This window comes from Schistocerca serialis, chromosome 2, assembly GCF_023864345.2.
Source record: "Schistocerca serialis cubense isolate TAMUIC-IGC-003099 chromosome 2, iqSchSeri2.2, whole genome shotgun sequence".
Classification (NCBI taxonomy): Eukaryota; Metazoa; Arthropoda; class Insecta; order Orthoptera; family Acrididae; genus Schistocerca; species Schistocerca serialis.
Window position 1 is genome coordinate 713,355,536 of NC_064639.1, and position 15,340 is coordinate 713,370,875.

General features: G+C 36.2%; 1 protein-coding gene across 1 annotated transcript in view; it reads left to right on the top strand.

The window, feature by feature from the left end:
- The window catches only part of LOC126457896 (transcription elongation factor B polypeptide 3), a 163,852-nt gene that overhangs the window by 76,883 nt on the left and 71,629 nt on the right, over positions 1 to 15,340 (top strand). The window contains exon 6 of the mRNA XM_050094568.1: positions 3,214 to 3,413. Coding sequence (XP_049950525.1) covers positions 3,214 to 3,413 — 200 coding nt within the window. The remainder of the gene's footprint in view (positions 1 to 3,213; positions 3,414 to 15,340) is intronic.

Sequence of the window (15,340 nt, forward strand, 5' to 3'; positions counted from 1 at the left end):
TGTGACCCAGGTAGGCAAAAAGGTTGGGTCCCCCTGCTCTAGCAGCTTACTCCTAATATTGAAAAAGGGGACTTGTTACATGTATTAAGACACAAGTTCAAGAACATTGAGACAAGTAGATTTTGTAGTGATCAGCAGATAGAAGTGTGTGTTTGTGAATTAATACTGAAAACATTACACTTTCAATTGTAACTGTATATTGGTCCCCAAAGGGAAATTTTGAACTTTTTTTGGGGATTCCAAATTCTTTACTGTGCTATCTGTCAGAAAGCAGCAAGCAGTTAATAGTCTGTGGTGATTTCATTGTAGATTTTCGGAAGGAATATGGTAAGAAAACTGATCTGGAAACCTTACTTGGATCCTACAGTTTGATCTTGGTATTTAGCTTTCCAACACAGGCGGGTAAAGATAGTAGGACACTAATTGATAATATTTCCTTTGGTGAAGCTCAAAGCATGAAAGTAACTGTTAATCAAGCAGCAAATGCTCTCTCTCATCATGATGGACAGTTAGCTAGGATAAATAACGTAGTACCTTACAGCATGGATACTCCTCAGTGGAAATTTGTTAGAATAATTAATAACTCCAGGACAATTTTTTAAACAATGGTTTACAAGAAATGACCTGGAATTAAATTTATAAGGAACCAAATGGTAATATAAAATTTAATCTATTCTATGATAAATTCGTGTAATTTTCGAAAATAGCTTTGTGCATGAGCTAAAAAGCTAGGGATCACTAGAGGGATTAAAGTATCTTCTGAAGGGAAAAGAAAAGTGTATCTGTTGGAAAGAACAAGCATAGATTCTGCAGTAGTTGCACATTACAAAAATACTCAAAATTACTAGTAAAACTCATTAAAACTTAAGAAACATGTACATTATGTCAGGAATCAGTTATTTCAGCAACCGACATAAGGCCATATGGAATGTTGTCAAACAAGAGACAGGACTTCTGGACAAGAACAGGGTAACATCTCTGCTGAATTAAATGGAAGGGCTACAAGTGATCACTCATAGGTAGCAAATGTGTTTACTAACCATTTCTTAAATATAGCAGTAAATATGGTGACAAAAAGTTGAAGAGAGAAATTAAAGGATTCTGTTGAAAAAGCAACTCTCATAAAATTTGATCATATGAAGATATCACACACTTCTCTCTCAAATTAAGAAAATTATATATTCTCTCAAAAGTAAAGGCTCATCTGCATTTGATGATTTTTCTGAAGATTTGTTCGCATATAATAAGCCCTGTCTTACCTGAATTATGTTGTGCACCACTAACTTAAGGCATTCTCCAGTGAGGTTGATATACACCATTGTTAAACCCCTTTATAAGAAAGGTGATAAAAGAAGAGATGTCAATAACTACTGATGTGTTTCACTGCTGAGAACATTTTCCAACATTTTTGATAGAGTGATGCATTCTAGAATAGTATTCCACTTGACCAACAATAATATCCTCAGTAATTCACAGTTGGATTTCAGAAGAGTTGTTCAGCTGTGGATACCGTTTACACATTCATTCAGAAAATTTTGCAAGCCTTAGGTAACAAAATAGAACCCTTGGTATTTTTTGGTGGCCTGTCTAACGCGTTTGACTGTGAATCACAATAGTCTCATAGATAAACTGAGGTTTTGTGGAATTAATTGACGGTATAGCCAACCAATGGATTATGTTGTTTCTAACCAAAAGGGCACTCAGTAATTCAACAAATGTAATTGAGAGGGATACTTCTCACTGGAGTGAAATTACATATGTGGCTTCCCCAAGGCTCATTGTTAGGTCCACCGTTGTACCTCATATATGTAAATGATCTTCAGAGTAATATACAGCCAGCAGAATTAGTTCTTTTTATGGATGACACTAGTGCTATAATCAATCCAAACATACATACAGCATCAGAAGAAATGATAAACAATACTCTTAAAAGTGCCACTGATTGGTTTTCTGTAAATGGTCTCATTCTCAATTTTAAAAAGGCACAACATATTCAATTCTGCACATTTAGAGGTACTATACCAGTGATAAGTGTAACACATGGTGAGGAAATAATACATAGGATGGAAACTTCATAATGTTCAGGCGTCCATATTGATGAGAATTTAAACTGCAGAAAGCACATTTCGGAACACCCAAAAAATAAATAAATAAATAAAAATAAAAAAGTTAGTTCAGGCATATTTGCTCTTAGAATCATTGCAGATTGTGGAGAGAGTTAAATAAGTAAGTTGGCATCCTTTGCATATTTTCATTCAATAACCCAATTCTTTTGCTTCTGAAACAGCTCTGCCATTCAAAGAAAGAGAGCATACAAAATGTAGGAAAAAGTGAAAACATAATGCATATATAGACATAAGAAATTATACCTTGAAATGAATTATGATTAGTTTTGATTTTCATTCTCTTTCTAAATTATTAAAAATATTTTTGTGAAATGCTCCTGGTGTTTAAAGTCACTTGTACAAACTAGAGGTTGCAGAAATTTGCACATGATTCATTGTCCGGCAGATGAAATTGGTACTGATAAATTAAGTTTGAGTCTCTATTCGAATGTGGTGTGAACTGAACAAAGGCAGTTTTGTATAGGGATATGCTGCCATCTTCTTCTTCTTCTTATTCTTATTTATTAAACTAAGAAGTAGTAAAGAAATTTATGTAAAAGTAGAACCAGTATCAGACACAATGAACAATAGAAGACTTGTATTCTAAGGGCACCCAAAGAGGCCAGATCAAAAGAGGATAACAAAAGAATTTTTTAGTGTTCTTGACAGGAACCTAAAAATATCAATCACATGAATGAAAGAAATTAAAGCAGACCAGAGAGAAATGGAAATAAAAAAGGAAGAAATAGGAGGAAGAGAAAAGTTCAGAGGAAAAGTAAAAAGTTTCAAGGGCTTCCAACAGAAAACAAAGAGAAGGACAGGTGCAGTATGGACAGAAGAAAGAAGACAAAAACACTGACGAAGAATGAAAAACTACTGGAAAGAAAGAAAGGACAAAATAAAGAAACATAAATTATTTCATGTGGTCTGTAGTAGGCCAAACCAATAAAAAAATAACACCACCACATAGAAACATTTTTACATTCGCATATCGTTGAGCCATGCTTTTGTAGCAGACTGTTCATATTAGTTATTGTTACGTTAGCTGCTTTTATACATTTGATAATCTCACACTAATTTTTATAATGTTTATTGTTCTTGATTTCAGCAATTGAGTACACAGGAGGTGTACCATATGACTTGCTTAAACCAGTCCTCATTATTGCTACACCAGATCAGTTATTCATGCTAGAACATTACAACCCGTACCTTATTGAAGAAACTGATGAACTGTGGGAATTCCATTGTAAGAAATCATTCCGCACAAAAGAGCGGGAAGAGATGGAGACGTGGCGAGAAATGTATATGGTGAGTTCATATAATGGTGATAAAAGTAATGTAAAGTGGATATCTCTACATATAAGTGGGAAATAAATAATTGTGCCCATCACTTTTTTCATGAAATTCTCCCCCTTTTTTAATTTTTTTTAACCTATAAAGAAATGAACATCCATGTTATTTCATTCATAAAAAACATATGTGACCCATTGATTTTAAATATAAAATTGATGATGTGATGGGCATTATTGATGCCAGTGTTGAAACTATACCCAGAAACATTCCAACAGCTTTTCAAGTGATTGCGGGTGGAACAACTGTCTTTATTATCATTTTGTTTTTCCTGACTGTTTGGTGTTTCCAGGATGATGTGCATAGGACTTACAGAAATCCTCAGAGGAAAAAATATTGGTCACAATCAAATTAGGTGAGCAGGTGGTCCAACTGGGTTATCACACAAATACATCCATTAAGTGGGAGTTTTACTTTCAAACCTGAGTGTTTGGAAGACTAGTGTTACTCCCACGGCGGTTTTGGCTAAAATACTTCTCATTAACAAGGAGATGTCCCCAGTGGTGCTATTCATGTTTAAAACTATCTGTACAGTGATGTAGGTTAAGATCCCATGTATCACACACTTCAGCCACTCACCTTTGTGGGTCCTCATTTACGAGTAATTGATGAAAAAAAATTCGGAATTTCTATGTATCTCAATAGCGTTAAAAAAGTCCCATTATGTAGTCTGCTTGTGTGGTGTAATGCAGTTTCACGTGCAGGAAGTTATGGGTTTGAATCTTGGAAGGTGGTGTAAAGAGAGAGAGAGAGAGAGAGAGTGTGAGTGTGAGTGTGAGTGTGAGTGTGAGTGTGTGTGTGAGTGTGTGTGTTTGTGTGTGTGTGTGTGGGTGGGTGGGTCGGAGGGTGGGTGCGCGCACGCGCCTGCACGCTTTTTCAAAGTGATTTAAATGTAATTTTTTAATTCCATTCTTCTGTCACATACTTATAATTACAATATCAACTTCTTCATTTGCTCTCATTTTTCTTCTTGTCATTCTTTCTCCACTTGAAATCTTTTTCATGTGTTTTAATTACTTTTATGTATTAATTTCAATTTAATTAATTTATTTTTTTATTTTTTGTCCGCATTATTGCATTCATTATTTGTTTCAAATTTTGCCTGAATTTCATTTTACTTATAACCCCATTTTCCATTGAAGTTTTCATGTGTGTCATTTTGCTCATAGTGCAATAGGTATTTAGGTTATGTTTTACATGTTTGTATGACTATTACCTTGCAAAAAACATTGCACATCTGGTAACAAAAATTCATTCTTGACAACACGGCACAAACATAAATACATTATTTTGTCTTTTAACTGATAGATTGCTATTTTCAAATAATTGAATATTATAATAGATAAATATAATGAAATTCATAGACATAAAAATTCTGATTGGAAAAAGAATGATATAAAGAAAAAATGAAACAAATGAAGAAGTTCATATGGTGATTAAAATGACATGACAAAGAAATAGGAATAAAAAATTATATTTAAACCAATCAATTGAATAAAAATAGTGATCAAAGTAATTTTAATAAAGATTTAAAAATAAAAAAAATTATGCACCTGATGGGATTTGAACCCCTAACGTTGTACGTGTGAAGTTGTTATCCAATCCATTATACCATGCAACCAGGCTATATAATGCAACTCTTTTAATGCTGTTGAATATCACACAAAATTCTGAATTTTTTTCCTTCAATTACTTGCAAACAAGGGCCCACTAGGGTGAATAGTTGCAGTGTATGATACCTGGGATCTTAACCCACATCACCATATAGATAGTTTCAAAAAGTTGATCGCATGGCTGGGAACCTCTCCTTGTAGGAGAGATTCATCATAGTATGAGAGTGGTGTAATTTTTGCAGTGGTATACTTAGCTTCAAATCGTCCAGTCTCCTCCACCAGTAAAGTCCATTACGGTATGTATATTGCAAATTTGCCTGGATTTTGAATGTGATGAAAACTTGGATGTAAAAATAATATTTTCCAAAACACTGATGAATCCTTTTAACAGCATATGTATTTTCCGTAAGCATTTACAAAGATGTTCACACACAGATTGTTTTCTACCGACATGACTGACAAAACAGCAATTGTTACAGACCTTCTGTCATTATTTTGGCCAAACTGCGATTGACTTCAAGTCCTTTGCACCACTCAATATGTACCCTACCTTAACAATGTACGTTCTTTGGCCTATTGTCAAAAAAAATTACATTTACTATTTATACTGAAAAGGTAATGATTTACAGCAAACTGTTAGTACAGTTTTTAAGGCAATAAATGATGATTCATTCTGTCAATATATTTTTAAATATTGTTCTCTTGACTTTTGTATGGGAATTTGGTTATGAAGTTACAATAACACTACCTACTGTAAAACCATTAATTACATTTTGATTTCATGTTGGATTTTATTCTTGACATTAATTGAGGTACGGTACAAAATTCCAAAATGGAATTTCATGTTAAAGTTCGGGATGATAATTCATTGTATCAAAATGACTGAAAATCAATAGTGTTTACATCATAATGTTGGAGAATTGTTACTGAAAAAGTTAATTACAACTGATTTAATTGATTTTTCATTAGTGTAATGATACATAATGTGCACAAGTCACATTAAATACATCAGATGACTGATAAATGTTCCAAAAGTCTGTTTTTAGGTAAGTTGAAATTTACGAATTCTCCTAACATTTCTAGGGGAGTATAATAATGCAATTATGAGAATGAAACTATAAATTTTGCTGAAATTTATGACACTATGTTAATTCACATTATCAGGTTTTATAATTAATTATAACTTCCTGTTAATTACAATTATGTGATCTGAAATAATGTTAATGAGGTTGATCCAGTATATAAGTGAACCATACAGTTTAATTTGCTGATAGAAACTAAGAAAAACCAGGCTTTTGTAACTTTGGTCCATTACATATTGTGGATTGGGTTATATACAATCTGGTAAATTTTTATTGGTATCGAAGTATTCATTAACTACCCTGTAACTTGTACTACTACAGACTGGGGATCGTGGCTACAATCAGACTCACACATTCCCTTAAAGTTTTTAGCCCAAAAGCAAGCCATCTGGACCATACATCATGTTAATTCACTAAGCCCCTGTAATCATATATTTAATGAGTTTGGAGTTTTTTTACTGACAGTACAGTACATCTACTGGTTTCAGGGTTTGTAGTTATCAACATGAACAGCTTTAAAAGTACATCATTTTCCTTTCACTGAATATCAGTCAAAGAAAAAGTTTTAATGTTGTGGACACATCCTTATCTACAATTTAAAAAAGTATCCAGTACTCTGTAAAATGCGTTTTCACTTGACGTTTACAAGAGTCGAGAGGTATCGTTGATAACTGACCATGGGTTTTCAAATAGAATTCAAAGGCTTTACTACTACCAATCTCATTCTGTTGCACATAAGAATGGTTTAGTTTCTGTTAATTATGTTTTGGGATGCAACTCAATAAAATGAATTTAATAGAGACAGTACTGTTTATTTAAATCTGCTTGATTAAGTTTTTGGAATTGGTAACCACTTAAATTCGTAGAAAGTGCAAAAAGTTCATGCAAAAAGGCTTCAGATTTTTTTTAATGTACATGAGCATTTTATATAATTTGCTAAATTTTTCCAGGTAAATTTCAGCATACCTGTTACTAATAAGAGATGAGAAATAATGACCCCATTTATTGTTGTTGTCATTCCTGTTTTCTTTATGGATTTTCATAGTTCCATGTTTAATTAATCTGCAGGGTGTCCAGGCTAGAGCTATACATTAACAAATGTTTCTAATGAAAGAATTCAACATTTTATGTTGTTGGGTAAATATGCAGAGACACTCTCCAAGATGTGATCCTCGCCATTTCATGAACAGTGCTGAGTCGTATGGTGCATGTGCACAAATGTTTACTTTGCAATTGGCAGACGTACTCACGACAGCCAACATGTGAATGCCACAATGAAAGGTGCAGTATGTGCTGTAGTTAGCAGAGATAAATCCTTAACAGAGTTAAATCCTTAGCATATGTCCAGCAGCGTGCAAAAAGAGTGGAATGTGGATTCTCTTACATGTAAATCCATTCATCTGTGGGCTTGATTTCTTTGTGAAAGGGAAGTTTGATTTCAAATGCTGGAAAAATCTTAAAATGCATATGTGTTACGAGACTGTGGACACAAAGCATTCACTAGAAGCCCATGTGAATTCATTAGACAAGTTAGTAGCGAACTAGCCATACCTCATTCCCTCGCTCCATGGTGCACTGTCAAATATGGGGAAGTGAGGTACCAGGAGAAGTGATTGAGTACGAAAGAGACACACCAAAAGTTGTTTTTTTAATTATTATTTTAATTTTTTAATTATCTCAACATCTTGACAGTTGACAAACTATGCCATTCCAACACTATGGTGTCCCACCCCACTATCATGGGGGCATTACCACATTTTCCCATGAAATGTTTCCTGAGTGTTGGATCAGAAGGGAGGATGCCATAGCCTGGCCCCTTCCATCTCCCAATCTGATTCCACTGGATTTCAGTGCATGGGGATTTATCAAGGACATTATTTACAGCACAAAGGTTCAAGATCTGGTAAATTCAAGAAAATGGATCTACGCCACAGTAGAGGCCATAACATGTGTCATGCTTATGAACATGTGGCAAGAAGTAGAGCTACAAGCAGTGCCAACATTAAACTATGCCAACATGCACAAAAATGTTTGAGCCCCCATGTACAATGTTGGACAAATAGTTATACTAAACCTGAATAGGCAATGAAACACAAACAAATGTTTTTCTATACCTCTAGCCCAGACATCCTGCATTTTGTTTCTTTTAATACATTCAGGTCATGGTATAATATAATCTGTGATGTTGATCATTGACATGGATATGCAGTTCAATAAAAGTAAGACAGTAAAATGTGTGTTGATTCAGGGCCATAATGAATGCCATATTTTCTTTCTGGAATGTATACAGACCTCACATCCAAATTAGGGTACAGTGCACCAACTATTCACCAGTATACAATATACATTGAATCTCAAGAGCGTTATTCCCCCTGTAATCAGTGATAAGTTTCTGCTAGCACACAGCTTAAAATGAAAACACTGGACAAGTGATCCAATGCTTCCCGCGAAGTTATCAATGAAAGGTATAAAGCCAGTAAATGAGTCTGCAGTTTAACAGACTTTATTTATAATAATTTAGACTGAAAGTTGCAAATAAAATACCTGAGAAATGTGAGCCATGTTCCCCTTTATCTCGAATTCTGTTCTTGGGGTATTATCATAAGTAGTTTGCATTTAAAGGTCCTTATTCTTCTCATACTTTTGTCAGAAGACCCAGAGAAATTAATGTGTAACTAAGAGGTTGTCCAGAAATTGCAATCACCAACTGAATTTAAAATTGTTGGAATGTATGGGTCAGCTGCTTAGTTTTTGTTTTAGTTCTCATTATTGATGTGTCTCACACAGTTGCTTTTAAGTTGGGAATAAAAGCACACTGAATTTTATGTAGGTACGAATGTTTGCTGCCACCATCACAAAATAATTATTGTTGTAAAACATTCAATCTATGAAATTATAGAGGTAGACTGCCCAGTTAGTGATAGTAACTGACATTAAATGGGAGCACCACAGGTAACCCAGAAGTAGTAACTGACATTAAATGGGAGCACCACAGGTAACCCAGAAGAGTCTTCCCAATACTGTACCACCTCCACAGCCTAAAGAGTTATCCTTCCATTTATATGTTGTTGCTTCCTGTGTTTGCAAATGCAGACATTGGGAGACCGTAAATTGCAAATAATAGTGTTGCTTGTTACAAAATCTATTCAGGACACAACTGAACATACATAAAAATATTTTTATTTAACTTACAGATGTTGTAGTCTTTGTCTCTTCAAACTACACACTGCCTGTATTCAAATGCTTGTCCCAGTAGTTTTCCATTTTGCCCAGAAATCCTGGAAAAGTCCCTTTTGGGATATATTGTAGTTGTTGTTGTTGTTATGGTCTTCAGTCCTGAGACTGGTTTGATGCAGCTCTCCATGCTACTCTATCCTGTGCAAGCTTCTTCATCTCCCAGTACCTACTGCAACCTATATCCTTCTGAATCTGCTTAGTGTACTCATCTCTTGGTCTCCCCCTACGATTTTTACCCTCCACGCTGCCCTCCAATACTAAATTGGTGATCCCTTGATGCCTCAGAACATGTCCTACCAACCGATCCCTTCTTCTGGTCAAGTTGTGCCACAAACTTCTCTTCTCCCCAATCCTATTCAATACTTCCTCATTAGTTATGTGATCTACCCATCTAATCTTCAGCATTCTCCTGTAGCACCACATTTCGAAAGCTTCTATTCTCTTCTTGTCCAAACTATTTACCGTCCATGTTTCACTTCCATACATGGCTACACTCCATACAAATACTTTCAGAAATGACTTCCTGACACTTAAATCTATACTCGATGTTAACAAATTTCTCTTCTTCAAAAACGCTTTCCTTGCGATTGCCAGTCTACATTTTATATCCTCTCTACTTCGACCATCATCAGTTGTTTTGCTCCCCAAATATCAAAACTCCTTTACTACTTTAAGTGTCTCATTTCCTAATCTAATTCCCTCAGCATCACACGACTTAATTCGACTACATTCCATTATCCTCGTTTTGCTTTTGTTGATGTTCATCTTATATCCTCCCTTCAAGACACCATCCATTCCGTTCAACTGCTCTTCCAAGTCCTTTGCTGTCTCTGACAGAATTACAATGTCATCGGCGAACCTCAAAGTTTTTATTTCTTCTCCATGGATTTTAATACCTACTCCAAATTTTTCTTTTGTTTCCTTTACTGCTTGCTCAATATACAGATATAATAACGTCGGGGATAGGCTACAACCCTGTCCCACTCCCTTCTTAACCACTGCTTCCCTTTCATGTCCCTCGACTCTTATAACTGCCATCTGGTTTCTGTACAAATTGTAAATAGCCTTTCGCTCCCTGTATTTTACCCCTGCCACCTTTAGAATTTGAAAGAGAGTATTCCAGTCAACATTGTCAAAAGCTTTCTCTAAGTCTACAAATGCTAGAAACGTAGGTTTGCCTTTCCTTAATCTTTCTTCTAAGATAAGTCGTAAGGTCAGTATTGCCTCACGTGTTCCAGTATTTCTACGGAATCCAAACTGATCTTCCCCGAGGTCGGCTTCTACCAGTTTTCCATTCGTCTGTAAAGAATTCGTGTTAGTATTTTGCAGCTGTGGCTTATTAAACTGATTGTTCGGTAATTTTCACATCTGTCAACACCAGCTTTCTTTGGGATTGGAATTATTATATTCTTCTTGAAGTCTGAGGTATTTCGCCTGTTTCATACATCTTGCTCACCAGATGGTAGAGTTTTGTCAGGACTGGCTCTCCCAAGGCCGTCAGTAGTTCAAATGGAATGTTGTCTACTCCCGGGGCCTTGTTTCGACTCAGGTCTTTCAGTGCTCTGTCAAACTCTTCACGCAGTATCGTATCTCCCATTTCATCTTCATCTACATCCTCTTCCATTTCCATAATATTGTCCTCAAGTTCATCGCCCTTGTATAGACCCTCTATATACTCCTTCCACCTTTCTGCTTTCCCTTCTTTGCTTAGAACTGGGTTTCCATCTGAGCTCTTGATGTTCATACAAGTGGTTCTCTTATCTCCAAAGGTCTCTTTAATTTTCCTGTAGGCAGTATCTATCTGACCCCTAGTGAGATAAGCCTCTACATCCTTACATTTGTCCTCTAGCCATCCCTGCTTAGCCATTTTGCACTTCCTGTCGATCTCATTTTTGAGACGTTTGTATTCCTTTTTGCCTGCTTCGCTTACTGCATTTTTATATTTTCTCCTTTCATCAATTAAATTCAATATTTCTTCTGTTACCCAAGGATTTCTACTAGCCCTCGTCATTTTACCTACTTGATCCTCTGCTGCCTTCACTACTTCATCCCTCAAAGCTACCCATTCTTCTTCTACTGTATTTCTTTCCCCCATTCCTGTCAATTGTTCCCTTATGGTCTCCCTGAAACTCTGTACAACCTCTGGTTCTTTCAGTTTATCCAGGTCCCATCTCCTTAAATTCCCACCTTTTTGCAGTTTCTTCAGTTTTAATCTACAGGTCATAACCAATAGATTGTGGTCAGAGTCCACATCTGCCCCTGGAAATGTCTTACAATTTAAAACCTGGTTCCTAAATCTCTGTCTTACCATTATATAATCTATCTGTTCCCTTTTAGTATCTCCAGGGTTCTTCCATGTATACAACCTTCTATCATGATTCTTAAACCAAGTGTTAGCTACGATTAAGTTGTGCTCTGTGCAAAATTCTACCAGGCGGCTCCCTCTTTCATTTCTTAGCCCCAATCCATATTCACCTACTACGTTTCCTTCTCTCCCTTTTCCTACACTCGAATTCCAGTCACCCATGACTATTAAATTTTCGTCTCCCTTCACTATCTGAATAAATTCTTTTATTTCATCATACATTTCTTCAATTTCTTCGTCATCTGCAGAGCTAGTTGGCATATAAATTTGTACTACTGTAGTAGGTGTGGGCTTCGTATCTATCTTGGCCACAATAATGCGTTCACTATGCTGTTTGTAGTAGCTTACCCGCACTCCTATTTTCCTATTCATTATTAAACCTACTCCTGCATTACCCCTATTTGACTTTGTGTTTATAACCCTGTAGTCACCTGACCAGAAGTCTTGTTCCTCCTGCCACCGAACTTCACTAATTCCCACTATATCTAACTTTAACCTATCCATTTCCCTTTTTAAATTTTCTAACCTACCAGCCCGATTAAGGGATCTGACATTCCACACTCCGATCCGTAGAACGCCAGTTTTCTTTCTCCTGATAACGACATCCTCTTGAGTAGTCCCCGCCCGGAGATCCGAATGGGGGACTATTTTACCTCCGGAATATTTTACCCAAGAGGACGCCATCATCATTTAATCATACAGTAAAGCTACATGCCCTCGGGAAAAATTACGGCCGTAGTTTCCCCTTGCTTTCAGCCGTTCGCAGTACCAAGGTCCATGGTCCATGGTTCATGGGGGGGGGGGGGTGTATGTATGACAAATTCTCCTTAATGTCATCAGTAGTGTCAAAATGGTACGTTTTCAGTATGTATTTTAATTTTTGGAACAAGTTAAACTTCATGGAAAGAAGCCGGAGAAGTATACTGACTGAAGACAGTCATTTGTTTTTTGGCACAAAATTCCTCACTTGGCAAAGGCAAGTGTGCAGGAGCATTTTTATATAACCTAAGAATCACAAGTTGTTTTTCTGAAACAGTGCTCTCTTTTTGTTATTGCATTTTACGCAATAAATCGTAATGATGTGGAATTAATAATTTTGCATTCAAATCACAAATTAATTCATATGTATGGTTACATGCTGAACATTTCTAGATAGAAGAAAGAAAAAAGATTTATAGATGTGTGTTAGTAGTTCCTACCACCACCTTTTTCAATTACAATAATAGAAATTCTTCTACGGAATTGGAGAAGTTGTCAAGGAGAAACTTTCTCAGTTTGTTGTCAAATTTTACTACGCTGACTGTCACACATTTTGTATGAGTGGGAAAGCGATCAAAAATTTTTGTTGCAGCAGTGTACACCCATTTTTGTCCAAAAGACAACCGTAGTGTGGAGTAATGAATGTCATTTTTCCTTGTGGTATTGTACGAGGGTGGTTTGAAAAGTTCTCAGAATCACCACGAGAGGTCAGTGCTAGCGCAACGAGTTGTTCGTGTGATATTCATTGGACTGTTGCCTGTAAACACATGCCACATCAGTGCTCTTGGAAGGGAGTTGTTGCGGTGATGTGACTCTGTTATTGTTCCCATGTAGTGATTTGCGAAGATGGAAAAAATAGAGATTCGAGCAGGATTTAAGTACTTTGTAAGGAAAGTATGAAAGCAAAGGACATTCATGCTGATTTCCAGAATACGCTGGGGGACTGTGTTCCTTCATATTCAAGTGTTGCCAGGTGGACAAATGAATTTAAATTTGATGATCCGCGCAGTGGTCGGCCAAGACATGTCTCTACTTCAGAAATCATTACAAAAGTGCACAAAATGGTCATGGAGGATTGCTGATTGAAAGTGTGTCAAATTGCTTACTCTTGCCAGATGGCATCAGAAAGGGTACATCACATTTTAATTGAAGAATTAGAAATGAAAAAATTATCTCCAAGATGGGTGCTGCGACTCTTGACGCTGGATCAAAAACACATGAGAATGGACAAATTGGAACAATGTTTGGATTGTTTTAGGAGAAACGAACAAGATTTTTTGTGCCAGTTTGTGACCACAGGTGAAACTTGGGTGCACTACTACACACCAGAGACAAAACAGCAGTCAGAGCAGTGGAAACATGCTGATCTGACAGGAAAGGTCATGGCATCAGTTCTCTGGGAGCCGAAGGCGATTCTGTTTGTAGATTATCTCCCCACTGGGCAAACAATTACTGGAGAATATTATGCTAACCTCCTGGACCAATTTCAACAAAAGATACATGAAAAAAGGCCGGGTTTAGCTAGGAAGAAAGTCATGTTCCATCAAGACAATGCGTACCCGCACTCGTGCCGTCACTATGGAAAAATTACGTGAACTAAGGTATGAATTTTTGCCACACCCACCTTATTCACCTGATATGGCTGTCAGACTTCCATCTCGACCAAAACTGAAAATTTTTTGTGGTGGACAAAGGTTCACTTTGAACAAAGAATTGATAGCCGGACTTGAACATGTTTTTGAGAAACAAAGACTTTCTTTCGTAAAGATGAGTTACCCCTGAACATTGTTCCATATGACATTACTGAATTAAAATGTGCCATCTTACTGATTTGTCTCTCCCCAAGATTTCCAATGATTCTAAGTGCAAATGTGGCTGAACTAAGTTGTTTTAGGAGTTCCAGAATATGTTTTCTCCAGTTTAAATTCTCATCAATAGGGTCACCTAAGAATTTTGAAGTCTCCATGCTTTTTATTATTTCCTTACCACGTGTTACACTTATCGTTAGTGTAGTACACCTGGATTTGCAGGACTGGATATGTTGTGTCTTTTTAAAATTTGCAGAAAACCAATTAATGATACATTTATGAACTTTGTATACCATTTTTTCTGTTTCTGTATGTATGGCTGGATTGATTACAATACTACTGTTGTCTGCAAGAAGAACTAAATCTGCTTGTTGTCTATTCATTTCCATATATGAAGAGGAGTGGTGGATCTAAGATTGAGCCTTTGGGAATCCGTTTTGATTTCTCCCCAGTCAGAATTATGTCCCCTGACTATATTGTTTGAATTAGTAAGTACAAGTTTCTGCATTTGTTGTGTTAGATATGGCATTATCAAATGGTTGGCTATACCATAAATCCCATAAAAGGTCTGTTTATCTAGGAGGGTAATGTGAATCACACAGTCAAGTGCCTGAGATATTTCACAGAAAATACCAACTGACACTATTTTATTATTTAATGGTTGTAAAACCTGGTTAGTGAACATGTAAATGGCATTCTCAGTAGAGTAACTCTCCTGAACTTTTTCTCCCTATGCATTCTAATGTATTTAAGCAATTATTATTAAATTCATTTGCTACCTGTGACTCTACATTTATTACCTGTCCGTGCAATTCAGTTGTGATGTTATTCTGTTTTGTGACCGGCTGTCCTGTGTCTCGTTTCACTACATTCCATATAGCCTCATGTCTGTTGCAAGAATTACACATTTCTGACATTGTGTGTATGATCCTTGATTTTTTAATAACCTTTCTTAGTAATTTTGAGTATTTTTTGTAGTGTGCAACTCCAGAAGAATCTTTACTTGTTCTTTACAGCATAC